General features: G+C 40.0%; 1 protein-coding gene across 1 annotated transcript in view; it reads right to left on the bottom strand.

Annotated features, from left to right (window-relative positions):
* The window catches only part of LOC103798313 (histone demethylase UTY-like), a gene marked incomplete at both ends in the record, with an annotated part of 46447 nt that overhangs the window by 30019 nt on the left and 2696 nt on the right, over positions 1 to 13732 (bottom strand). Inside the window, one exon of the mRNA XM_009070565.1 lies at positions 4860 to 4909. Coding sequence (XP_009068813.1) covers positions 4860 to 4909 — 50 coding nt within the window. The remainder of the gene's footprint in view (positions 1 to 4859; positions 4910 to 13732) is intronic.

The following is a 13732-nucleotide window of genomic DNA, read 5'->3' as shown; positions in this document are numbered from 1 at the left end:
GCACACACTAAACTGTTCCTTGATACAGGAGTAACTCATTTTCACAGTACCATCATTGGAAGGTTCACTTAGGTGCATTTCTAAATGCTGTGCTTTGGAAATCCTCCCATGTATTTACATACAAACAGAAATGTCTGAGCACCTGTGTACCCTCTGTTACTCTGCTAAAACACAACTTTTCATCAAAAGCCCTTGAAGCCAGAGAGGATGTTGCTCTGAGGAACCAACACAGAACAAGGTACAACAGCACTGCTGTCCTTGTGCTCCTCACAATGTGCCCACAATGCCTGGATTTAATCCTGTCCAGAAAGCCTCACAGTCATCCCCCAAGGACAGAGATGTCACTAAGAGATGCTCAGGGCAGCACCCCAGAGACACAACATATGGGAGCTTGGTGCCACCTAATATACCTGTTCCAAAAGGTTTTGTTTGCTCTGTGCTGCAACAGCTACAGAGACACAATTTCTAGCTGACAATATGTGAACATTCACCGACCTGCAAAAGGCCCCAAATACACTTTAATCAAGATTATCAAACACACAAGGGCTGCAGAGGCAGTACCATGCCAAAGCAGAGGAGATCTATTCAAAGTACCTGATAATCAGGTTCTCCTGCCCAACCCTCTCAGGAGTCACTCTAGTGAGCACTGAAACCTCCTGCAGCCCCAACTCTGTGCAATAAGGTTTCTAGGTCTCCCCTGCCCTGGCCAACCATGTCAGTGCAACAGATCCAGAAGTTCTATGCATTTACACACACTCCATTCATTCATGCACTGAAATTTCCGTCAGGACAGCCCTGCCCAAACCCAGGAGTTATATAAAAGAGTTCAGTGTGATCAACTGCATTATCATACAACCACGTGAGATGATTAAAATAACTTTCTACAGGTGCCAGATATCTGCCATCATGCTTGGATGAAATCAGGAATATCTTACTCCTTGCTGAGCTTCTAATCCTGCCTCCTCAGAATGTGTCAAACCTGATAATCACGGCAGACACTAACACTTGAGATCTTTATTTTCCCAGGAGCATCAGGATCTACAAACTGCAGTTCTAGTCGTTGTCTCTCTCTCCTGAACTGCCCTTCGTATCCGTTCAGCCCCCACAGTCCTCCTCACCTCCCCCAACATGTTGACACAGGGGAGTTTTAAAAAGAAATCAGAATGAAGTACATTGCACAGAAGGGAAATTTATTTTAGCATAGGCACATAAGAAGAAACATTGAGAAAACTACTTGAATGCAGGAATGAAAGTTAGCTCAGCTTTTAGCCAAGTTTTTTACTTCATAAGCCAGGAAGTCCAATTTTTTTTTTTTTTTAAATGCAGAGTTAAGGTACTGCAGAACAAAAATTGCAGAAACTCAGTCATTTTGCAGGCCATTTTACATTACCTGTAGGTGCCCAAAGACATTACTGCAAAAAAACCAACCGGTCTCTCTAGGAACATGCAGCATAATGCAACCCAGATCTTTCACAATTATCTGTGCAGGTATTAGTGCTTTGAAGGGAAATAATATGAGCACAGAGGGAGTATTGATCTGGTAAATGGCAAAATACAACATCTTCCTAACCTTTCACCTTCACTTCTGTCACTATATACACAGAATATACTTCCTAAAGCGTTTTTTCCTCCTCTTTCTGTTCCATAGGATCAACACAATGCTGACTGTGTTAGCAACAAAACAACTCCTGCAACAATTCTGACAGAAAACAGCCTGGTTAGAAAATTCAGACCTTTAGAAGAATCTATGGGGGAAAAACTAAAATGATTTTTTTTGGGGTGAAAAGAGAAAAGATGAATTATAGACTGATTATCATATAATGAACAATGCATGAAAAGAATGCCCAATTACCAACCCCATGCAACATTGAAAACTCATAGTAGCAGAGACAAAAAATACTATGTAAGGAAGCCAAACTATACCCAAAGCAATCTAAAAACTCTCACAATTCCTCCCTAAGTTTTCTCTTTAAAGAACAAAGCACATACAGCACACTTATTCCAACTGTGTAAATCTGCACTGCACAACAGTAATTTCAGATATGTTGCCTAAGTTTGTGTCTCTTCCTGTCTGATTTCAAACCTGCCTTATATAATAACCTTGATGTGATTCAGCACTCTCCAGTTTCTCAGTTCTCTCACACAGCTCACAAATACCACCCTTCCTTCACACCCTTCTCTCTCTTCCTTTCTTTACCATCACAAATTCCAATGACTTAATTGATGACATCCAGCCCTGCAAGAACTAAAAAAAAAAAATACACCTTAAAAAAATGCACAACAGTAAAAGAAGGAAATATGACTGAGGGTTTGTTGGGGTTTTTTGCCATCTGTGTCTCTTTGGAAAAAAAAAAATAATCACAAAGTAGAACAAAACAGCATAAAAGGGTGACCAAAAATACACCACAAACTTACTATTCTTGACTAAATGGTTTCTTACAGATACAAGGCATTAAGAAGACAAGAAACAATAAATCCTCTCAGTTGAGGGGAGGAGGGGAAGCTCTTTCTCTAGAGCAAATCCAGGCAGCTTCCCACTGCCAACTCCAGAATAGCTTCATCAGCCATTAATAAGATGAAATATGATTCACCTGTGATTTTTACCAGTTTCAGTAAAATGTTATTAGCTGAAAAATAGGTATGGACTCTTTCAGGCTCTTTTTCATGAATATAAAAAACCAGAAGATCTCCAAAGACAATGGGAAAAAACCCATGGTGGACTACACATTTCTAAGGAAGCTCACAATGAGAGCAAGAGGCACAGGATCCTTCTCAGGGGAGGCCAACAAAGAAAAAAAAAAAGACTGTTTTGGGGGGTTTTCTTGCTGTTGTTTTGGTTTGGTTGTTTTCTAACTTGTCTACGTCAAAATGCTCTTTTGCCAGCTGCAAACAATGCTCTCGTGCTTGCAACTGGAACTGTTTGACATAGTCCCTGTATGGGAAAACTCTGGCAGTGCACACAAAAAACAGGTGTTGGAACATCAGCACATTGTACACAAACAGAAATTGCTTTCAAGCAGTCAAGCACAGAGCACACTTTTTACTGCCATTCATATACTCAAAATTAAACTGCAGAACAGAGTTTGCATTTACTTTAATTGCAGGTAATATTCTGAGCCACACTGAAACATTCTGTGCCTATAGGAATTCATGTCATCATTTCCACTTCCCCTGAACTCCCTAAAAATGCAGGGAAAATAATTTACTAACCATCTACCACTTCTTCTAATAATGAGCCATTAAAATAAAACCCAGAAAAAATAATTCAAGTCATAAACTATTCTGAAATGCTTAATATGAAAGAGCACAAACAAGAGAAACTATGCAACAGATTTTTAATTAATTGATCGATTTCAGCACCCACTTACAGCAATCTTTAACTCTCCAAGAGCATGTAAGAGGAACAGATGAATGTTTTATTAGTGGAATTTTTAAACTACATTATTTCTGGAAAAACTCTTTCAACTCCAAAATGGCTCTCACACAACTTCTGCTGGAGCAGAAGATTTACAAGACCAACACCAACAATTTTTCTAGGTCCCTCCAATCGGACTTTTCGTTCCATCTGCCAGAAGACACTTATTTCAGTTCACACTTCCACCCTTACTTTACTCTACCTTTCTCCATTTTCAGTGCCCAAAGGCAAGAAGATACCACAGCATTTTTCAGAACGTTCTTACAGCCTCTATGGAACACAAGGAACACTCAAAATGTTTCCCTAATGCCATACACACATGGTCCTGATGTCTCTCCATGAGCTCTCCCTGTCTGAAATAAGCATTTACCCATATGAGGAAAGCAAAGATCTACTGTGACATGTCCTCCTGGACCTGTCTCAGTCATGAGCTTCAAATTATTTCATGTGACAATATCCCAATACTGATAATTATTGACAATGTCATTCTTAAGTGTTTTTGTTGGAGCAAGTCCAGAGGAGGTCACGAAGTTGCTCAGAGGACTGGAGCATCTCCCTGTGAGGACAGGCTGAGGGAGTTGGGGCTGTTCAGCCTGGAGAAGAGAAGGTTGTGTGGAGACCTCAGAGCAACTTTTCAATACCTGAAGGGTCTATAAGTAGCCAGAGAGGGACTCTGTGTTAGGAACTGCAGTGACAGGACAAGAGGTAATGGGTTCAAACTGAAGGAGGGGAAGTTTAGATTAGATATTAGAAAAATGTTTTTTCCTGTGAGTGTGGTGAGACACTGGCCCAGGTTGCCCAGGGAGGCTGTGGCTGCCCCAACCCTGGTGGTGTTCAATCCAGGCTGGATGAGCCTTGAGCAACCTGATCTAGTGAGGAGGTGTCCCTGCCCAGGGCAGGGGGTGGGGCTAGATGATCTCTAAGGGCCATTCCAACCCTTAAATTCTATGATTCTATTATTAAGTTGGGTATACTAACAGAATTTGTTTCTGTCTTAAGAACATTATGTGCAATCCTGAAAATTACTTTAAACAATTTGGCATCTGTGGAAATAAAAAGCAACTTGAGAACACTTTTCCTAGTACAAGTCCAAATCCTGTACAGCAGCTTTCAAGTGGTTATGATGCTCTCAGTACTCACATGTATCCAAGTATCTGTGCTGCATATAAAACCATGAAGTAATGGATAATGGCAGTAAAATAAATAAATCTAAAACTTGTCAGCTTAATTGAGCTGCCATTTCAACACACAGTATGAAGGTTTATTTCCACTGAGACAATAAATTGTGCATACAGGTGAACATTTACATTAAGACCCAATTAAAATGCCAAAAAGGAATTGCAGGTAGATACTCCAAACTTATATTGAACAGAATCTACTTTAAAAACTCAAACATTTACAACAATACATTTTTAAAAATAAAATAAATGCAGTGTATACAGACCTTCCAGTAGTCAGATTGTAAACTGTAGTACCTCTGGTATGCAGATAATGCTGTAGGAAAGAAAAACAAATGTTCAATTTGGTTTGTTTCATTTTCTTCAAAGAAAAAGATAGAAAACCTTAAGAGTCAGAATACACAACATTAAAATGACAAATGGTTTAATAAAAGTAACACTGCCATGATAAGTACACTGTTGTGGGCAATGCATTCCTTCAGATTATAATTTTGTTTTATGAAATGTCAACCCAAAAGCGTATTTATTATTAATCTTACAAATGTAAATCAAGCAATATTTTAAAGAAAACCTATAACAAAGAAATCATTGGAAATTTTGGGATTTTCATCCTGGACAAAGCTGTAGTAAGATTTAAAAATTTAATCATGTAGCTCATTTACCATGGCTCCCTCATGCCCTGTAATTTCTAAAGAACTGGTCAGGAGGGACATACAAAGAGAAATCAATTCCACATGCCCTTTCATTCTGTAACTGGAGAAACAAAAGCAAAGCTTACATTTTATTCACCAGCTAAGGCCAAGACTAACCTGGAAATCAGCACCAGAACAGCTCTGGCAGTGGAATACAAGCTCTACCTAGCAACCAGTTTCTCAAATCACTATTCCTGCATCCCTCTCCCCCACTCCAAATCCTGGTTGAATCATCCTGCCCTCTGGCTAACAGGCCACAGCAGCCTGGAACACCAACTGGCTTTGTGCTTTTCTAAGAACATGGCACTTGGCACCATCCAACAAGGAAGAATTTTAAGGAGTGACTCACTGCAGTAACACACCAAGGTATTGATTTTTCAAGTGTTTGCTTCTTAAGATTTAAGAATGGAAAATACACACTGTGTGGAAACCAAACAACAAAAGGAGACAAATCCTGCTTTGAAAAACTATAAGGACCAAACAGATGAAGACAGTAGGAACAGTTTGTGCTTTATGTGCAGGTTCATTTCCTGCAGGTACCACGGATAAATGATGTCCCTAAATGTTAGCACCCTTCAGTGCCTGTCCTGCACATTCACTCCTGTAACTGTGCTTCAGTTGAAGAGAAATAAGAGCAACACACACATAATGATAAAGGCACACGGAGTTTTCTCTGAGGAATACACCTTTGCACTCTCCTGTCTGCAGAGACTCAAACCTTTGACTTGTAAATACCCAACTGACACAAGCTGCACCTACCAAAACTCCTGTGAAACCAGCTGCTAATTTTGATGCTCTCAACTGTGATTTATTTAGATGCCCATAGAAAAATAAACTTAGGAGAACACACATCACCCCTACACCATCAAATGCAATATGTGTAAATGTTTACAGGCAACTCAGACAAACAAAATCACTTCAATCAATCAGGCTAAGTCTTTCACAACTTAATACAATTCCTTCCACACACCCCCAAAAAAATGAGGTATGGACTGAAAGATATGGCTTCACCCTAACAAGAGAAGTTTAAGGATGTTCAAACTAAGCATATTTCAGTCACATTCTGTAAATATGTTATAAACAATGTTCAATACACCACAAAATAACCTCCTCCCCAAAACACTCCTAGATTCAGCTTCTCTCAGCTCTCATTTTTCAACAACAAGGCATAACTCACTTCTGAACATGGTGATGACTTTGCTTTCCCAAACAGGAAGACAGACACTATGAAACAGTTTTGTGATGCTCCACACTTAGATAAAAGGATTTTTTTCCTTTACTTAAGCAGTTAGGGTTAGGAATTTCACTTTTCTTTATCCCACTTTTAAAGGTTAAATCATATTTAAAATACTTAGATCAACAGCAACATATTATGCAAGACTGAGGAAACTGAGAACCTTTTCTAATTATTTTTTTTTTTAAAAAAAAACTGACTGCAGTCAGGCACAGGATATGGATAAAATAAATAGATAAAAACATTGCTGAGGATTTGTACTGGGAAAATAAATATTCTATCATTTAGACACAGTATCTTATCTAAAAAGTGTACTGTGAACTATAAGCAACTTCCCCCTTAAGTTAACTTTATATCACTAGGAAATGAGTGCAAACCCTTCAGAATACAAATTTTATTCTAGATTAAGCAGGAAAAATTGAGCAACTGAATCTGCTGAACAACAAGGACTTTACCCAAATTCCTACTTGAAGCACAGCTCCATCAGTGCTATGATTCTGATGGTAGCATGGTATCCCCTGGTTTATGAGAAAGTGAAAAAAAAAGTCACTTGTGTCATTAGTAGTATTAAAATAACCCAAACAAACAAAAATGAACAAAAAACCTCCAATGCTAAAATCTGGCAGTGTCATTTTTTGCACCTTATACTTTTCATTCAAGATTGGTCATTCCAAGGTGACACAATTTTTGTCACAAAAGAAATTGTATCAACTACTGCTCCTCTTTCAACGGAAGGTCAACTCTCATCTTTACAGCTACAAGTGAATTACCCCATTTTAGTTAAAATGTCTTTTCTAAACGTTATGAAATGAGTGCTCTGAAATCATCCTCAGGCACTGCAGAGTTCTGCAGAAAATCTTCTGATTAGGAACTTATTGTTTTTTCCAATCTAGAAGTTTGTCAGGGAAATTCTTACACGTATGGAACTGCTGAAGGACATGAAAATTTTTTTTTCTGCATGTGAAACACTCCTGAGCATTCAGAAAAACACAGAATCAATCAGGCTGGAAAAGACCTCTGAGATCATCAAGTCCAACCTATGAAAAATTATGTCTGGATTCCAAAAGAACAGGACTGAGTGTCAACAGCAGGACAATGCTTCTTGCTTCTCTCTCAACCACATTTGTAAAATGATCTACTCAAGCACAGAAAGCACAAAGCTGACAGACCACGGTTCAAATATCTAAAACAACCCTGGACAAGTGACTGAAGAACTCAAAGTAGTGCTCAGTTGCCTCTCTCCATCCTTCTGTCCAGTATTCCATTACTTACTGTATCAGTTCATACTTTTTATACCTCTCTCTGCAAAACGTGGCAATTTACATTATTTGCCCAACATCCTTATGATCATATTCTTGAAAGCTCTTCAACCTATGAGTGGCAGATAGGACATTCACATGGGTGAATAGCCCAAAGGCAGATGTAGCTTTTCAACCCAATCACCATCAGCAAAACTGATTGATGAAAAAAAAGGATCTTTACCTAAAACAGCTCATAAAAGCAAAACAACCACCTTTCTGCCCCAAGAATTACAACTATTGAACAGTAAGGATCCTCCTCAGAGCTCAGGCTTCCTCCTGAATCTGTCCTTAAGCTTCAGGCACCTAGTGCAGAGCTGACCCTCACCCAATGAGCTCAGAGTCTACTGGTTTCCTCTTCTTACAGGTTTTTGCAGCCACCCAGAGCTGCACTTTGCAACCTGTATGGCCACTTTAACCCTGACACCTTTATTATGTGCCCCGTAAGAGTTTGCCTTCCTCCCCCACTATGACTAGGATCTAGGGCCACGTTAGAATAGGACATGGATGACACTTGTTTTTTATCTACTTCTGTTCAAGATTCCTTGGTATCACACAGACAATACAAAGAGACTTGACATAATTACCATGTGACGTGGTTTCACAATTTAATTTTTTTGTAATCTACTAAATTTCATAAGAAATTGGCAAAACTTTATAAATACAAAACTGTTTCAGGAACAAGACAGTATCTCTTCTTACCCAAAGTCTGAATATACAACCTAAACAAGGAAGGTGAAAATGGGGAGCAAAATGTCTAGACTGAATGACAACCACCCACCTGTCACGTCTGGCACATTTCGACACAAATCATGCAGTCACAGAAGCTTTTATGATCTGCCCTAACAAACCTACTTTATGACACCTTAAAATTTAAGAGGCCTTTGAAAGTGATGCAAACATGGAGCAGTTTGAGTGTTTTAGTGCTTGAGTAAGGAAAAAGTGAACTAGATACTAACACCATCTAGTGGCACCTTGCAAGGCTAAATGTGACTAACAGAGAGTTTTGGCTTACTGAACTTTAAAACCAGCATTAATTTGATGACATACCCCTGAAAAGAAAACTTTAGAACAACCCAAAGCTCCATGTTCTTCTGTGTAAATCAGTATGTGTTTTCTTAAACAGAATTACTTTTAATTTAGTTTCTAAACAAGCACTACTAATTCACTGTGCTCATGTGAAGGGAAAACTGTTCGTATGATAGAAAATTAGCTGAAGAACTGCACAATGGTAGCACAGAAAGGGAAAATTTATTGTTTTAAATCCAACTGCTTCCAGGAAAAAATAAATCTTCCCTGAACACCTAGGAGACATGTGCAGGTCATAGAAACAGCTTATTACACAGTGCAGGTTTTCCCCATAATGCTGCTTTAATCTAGCAAAATGAACACTGCTGGGCCATAAAATTAAAGACATTAAAATTAAAGACATTAAACCCTGGACAAGGGTTTGAGGGCCAAGGCCAACTCTGTGAGGTTCAACAAGGCCAAGTGTGGGGTCCTGCACTTGGATCAAAACAACCCCCACAGCACTCCAGGCTGGGGCAGAGGGGCTGGAAAGCTGCCTGGTGGAAAAGGGCCTAGGGTTGCTGGTCAAGTGGCTGAACAAGAACCAGCAGTGTGCCCAGGTGGCCAAGAAGGCCAATGGCATCCTGGCCTGGATCAGCAATAGTGTGGCCAGCAAAACCAGGACAGTGATTGACCCTCTATACTCCGCACTGGTGAGACCACACATTGAGTATGTGTCCAGTTTTGGGCCCCTCACTACAAGGACAGTGAGGTGCTGGAGTGTGTCCAAAGAGCAATGGAGTTGCAGAAGGGTCTGGAACAAAGTCTGATGAGGAGTGGCTGCAGGGTTGGGGGTGTTCAGCCTGGAGAAAAGGAGCCCTGGGGGGACCTTATCACATTGTACAACTACTGAAAAGGAGATTGTAGCAAGGTGGGGGTGGATGGTTCTCTTCTGCCAAATACCAAGTGACAGGACAAGCAGAAATGGCCTCCAGTTGTACCAGAGGAGGTTTAAATTGGACAGTTGGAGAAATTTCTTCACTGCAAGGGTTGTCAAGCACTGAAACAGGCTGCCCAGGGGAGTGGTGGAGTCACCATCCCTGGAGGTATTTAAAAGACACACAGACATGTTACATGGGGACATGGTTTAATGGTGGACTTGCCAGCACTGGGTTTACAGCTGGACTGGGTGATCCTAAACGTCTTCTCCAGTCTACATGATTCTATGATTCCATAATAACCAAAAGAATGTTGTGGAAGTGAGAGCAGCAAAATGCAGCTCAGGTCTTCAGTTCTAAGGCCTCAGGTAGATGTTGCTTCCTGTTTCCTCCAGAGATTTGTACTGAAAGTACCAAAGAGACAATCAAAGAAGCCTAAAGCATGTCTTCCTTTTAACACAGAATGAAGACAGACACACAAAGGCAACACAAGCATACATTTAAGAAAGAAAAATCACCAAACAGTCCTCTAAGAGATTTTATTAACAACTGCACATCCTCATCTGGAAATATAATGCAGCAGCTAAGTGGTGTTGAAGCTCAATGTCCCAGGAAGTATTAAATGTGTCAGACATACAAGAGTTTGACCAGAAGTTTACAGTTACAGAAATCCTTTAGATCATGAACTCTATGCAAGGCCTTAAAATACGGAAAATATCAGAGAAGAAACCCAATGGATTCTCCACATCAAGCTCAAAAATCCTTCAAGGAGCATATTCCACAAAGGGACTTTTAACAACTAGGTGTTTGTTTAGAACACTGCCCAAAATGAAATGACAGTCAGTCAAAAACCATGATCCAGGTAGTATTTTATAGTAACAATTGTCTACTGCTGAGCCCTGCTACACACACACAATTTATAAAGAACATTTTAATGTCCTAAACTTAAGACAACATTCTTTCTTCTTTCTAGAGGAATTTCATGCAACACTTTGAACCCCCTGGAATTAAACCACTCAAAATCTATTTCATCTTTGTGATGCTGTTAAACAGAAGCAACTCAAATTCTACCAGATATTACCAATTACGAACAACAAAACAAAAAACATGAAAGCTAAAAACCACACTGATTTGAAACAGCCACCTCTTGCTCAACTCCTCCACGGGGTTTTGCTACTTAAAATTCACTCTAGCTTGTCAGGACTCAGCATAAGACACAGAGCCCAAGGCAGCCAGCACAGCCCTGTCCATGCTGGGAAGTTCTCCCTTAGGTTTAAGATGACTTCTCTTACTCTATACCTCAGAGCACAGCACATGGAAATGCCTCCTCATGACAATACCTTCCTTCACACTCCTAAAAGACTAACTCACCACCAAAGAGAAATTCTCTACACAGCTGAAATTCTAAGTATGAAGGAGCACACATATGTTGCTGAATTTGGGAGCTGTTCTCACAACCAAGCAACTTGACACAAAAACAAATCAAAGTGTAAAAATTAGGGTTTAAGCTGCATCTTAATAAATAGCAATAAACATTCTGGTTTGCTTTTTTTTAAGTATTGATTTAAATTTTACCTTAACAATTGCTAAAAAAAATGCCACTTGGCTAAGAAACACTATCTTATAAATGACTTAAAATATTTTTACATTAGTGCCTTTGACAACGCACTATCTACAATCACAATAAGCATTGCTAAAACTGTTGTGACACAATACATTGAAAAACATGAACCCCACTTGAGTACAGCAGCAAGAATTATTTTAGTGCAGTATTTACTGTGCTTTAGCAACTGTGGCGTGAATAATTGCATGTTTTTCCCAAATCATTCATTAATTGCATTTTCTACTTCCAGGAATTTTGCTTAGAGAACAGCAATTCAAGGAGACAAATGCTGAAAGCACATCTCCATTTGTGCAAGCATTAGCTGTGCTCCAAGACACAGGCTGGAACACAGCCAATACGTATGACCCTTCTACAAAATAGACATAAGGTTCCCTAAGGAAAACAGGGATGATGTCAGAGTCCATGAGCTCATTAAGCAGCAATCAACTAGAACTCAAGTCAACTAGAACCTTAAAACATCACTGTCTACAGTCTGTGCTTCTTACGGAAACCAGACTTAGGGAAAAAAATAAATCCAGCTCCAACTACTGATTCAACATCAGCTTCCTCCAAGACTAGAGCACAATAATTCTGGTAGAGGCTCTCCTATGGAATGCAGGAGCAAACAGTTCAGAGGTTCACACCACAGAGTCCTAGCTGGATTCCCAACACTGCCAGCACCCAGAAACCTCTACGGCAACCCATCCACCTCCTCCTGCAAAACCTGAGGCTGAGCTTTCACATTCTGGGGCAACACAACTGCACCACATTTTTCTGCTGGATTATCTTTCAGTTGGATCAGTTCCCCACACAGCTGCAGGCTCAGCTGTGCCAGCACGAGGCCGAGAGCAGCAACCAGCAGACACAGGGGTGCCACCAAGGGCACACCCAGGGAACCTCTGAAACAACCCAACAGCTGGGGAAGAGCTGCCTTGTTAAAAAAACGGGAGGAAGACATCAGATTAGAGTTAAGAAAATGTTGCTGAAGTGAAGAAATGAAAGGTTTGACTGTCAGGAGTGAAATGTTCTCATTTTGAGAAATCCTGAAGGCAAATTCTAACCAGTCATGCCCAAGACAAGGAAAGTTAAGCACACCTTGAACCTATGGGCTAAGCTGAATCCACCTGCCTTGGCTGGAAGTGTCTGAATGCAGCTCAGTGTTCAAAACAGCTGCCACACTGGAGAAAACCTTGAGCAACCTGGTCTGGTGGGAGGTTTCCCTGCCCATGACAGGGGGAGCTGGAACTAGATGATCTTTGAGGCCCATTCCAACCCCTAAATATTCTCTGATTTTATGAAAATCTGCAAAAAGGTTGATCCCTTGCCTAGGACCCTCTCCTAACAGATGCCATTAACAAGCCAGCTCAAGTTCATGGCTGCAGAGAAATTCACACTTGCTGCCTTTTGGGAAAATTCCAAGCTGCAGACCAGCTACAGGAATTTTAAAGGCTAAGTAGTAATACTGTGATACTTCACTCTAACCTCAGACAGAATACTGAGAAGAAAGAACCTCATCATCAGTAATTTCTGATAAATCAACTCCCAAGTTTTGTTGGAGGCAAGTACTTCTCTTTATGGAGAGAAAAAAAAGAGCATATTAAATCTGGACTTCAGTGACTGAAACTGACAGGAAACATAATGCACTTCTAGGGAAATTACGACAACATTTAACAGGTCTCATTAAAAAATATAAATACACATGCTAAATATATTTTGACTTCAGGAAGGACATCAGACATCAACTTACTGCACATTGAGAGGGAGCCTGCCCCTAACTGATAATCTCTGCATACACACAGCCAGAGCAGCATTTGTCTGGTTAACTCCAGTAATGTTGGTTTTCATGCTGCAGCCTGCCACAAATCTTTCTCAAGGTTCCTCTTTTCTGGGGTATGAGTCCTAATTCTTATAAAGAAATGACCTACATTCTTTGTTACTACGTTTAGAAGAAGCTATTAGCTACATAAAAATATTAACACACAACAAATGCACCCAACTACATTAGCCTTGCTTACCAATGTACACAAAAAAGTGAAACAGATTAAAACAGGAAAATTACCAACATGAAACCTAACAGATCTCTATTAACTGGGCATTGCTTCACCTTGAGCACTGACCCCACAGTTCTGCAGTCAACTCACAACTCTGTTCTGCTTTAGCTACATAAAAATATTAACACACAACAAATGCACCCAACTACATTAGCCTTGCTTACCAATGTACACAAAAAAGTGAAACAGATTAAAACAGGAAAATTACCAACATGAAACCTAACAGATCTCTATTAACTGGGCATTGCTTCACCTTGAGCACTGACCCCACAGTTCTGCAGTCAACTCACAACTCTGTTCTGCTTTAACTCCGTT

Source organism: Acanthisitta chloris, unplaced genomic scaffold (assembly GCF_000695815.1).
Source record: "Acanthisitta chloris isolate BGI_N310 unplaced genomic scaffold, ASM69581v1 scaffold14762, whole genome shotgun sequence".
NCBI classification, from domain to species: Eukaryota; Metazoa; Chordata; class Aves; order Passeriformes; family Acanthisittidae; genus Acanthisitta; species Acanthisitta chloris.
This window is presented reverse-complemented; position numbering and strand designations above follow the sequence as displayed.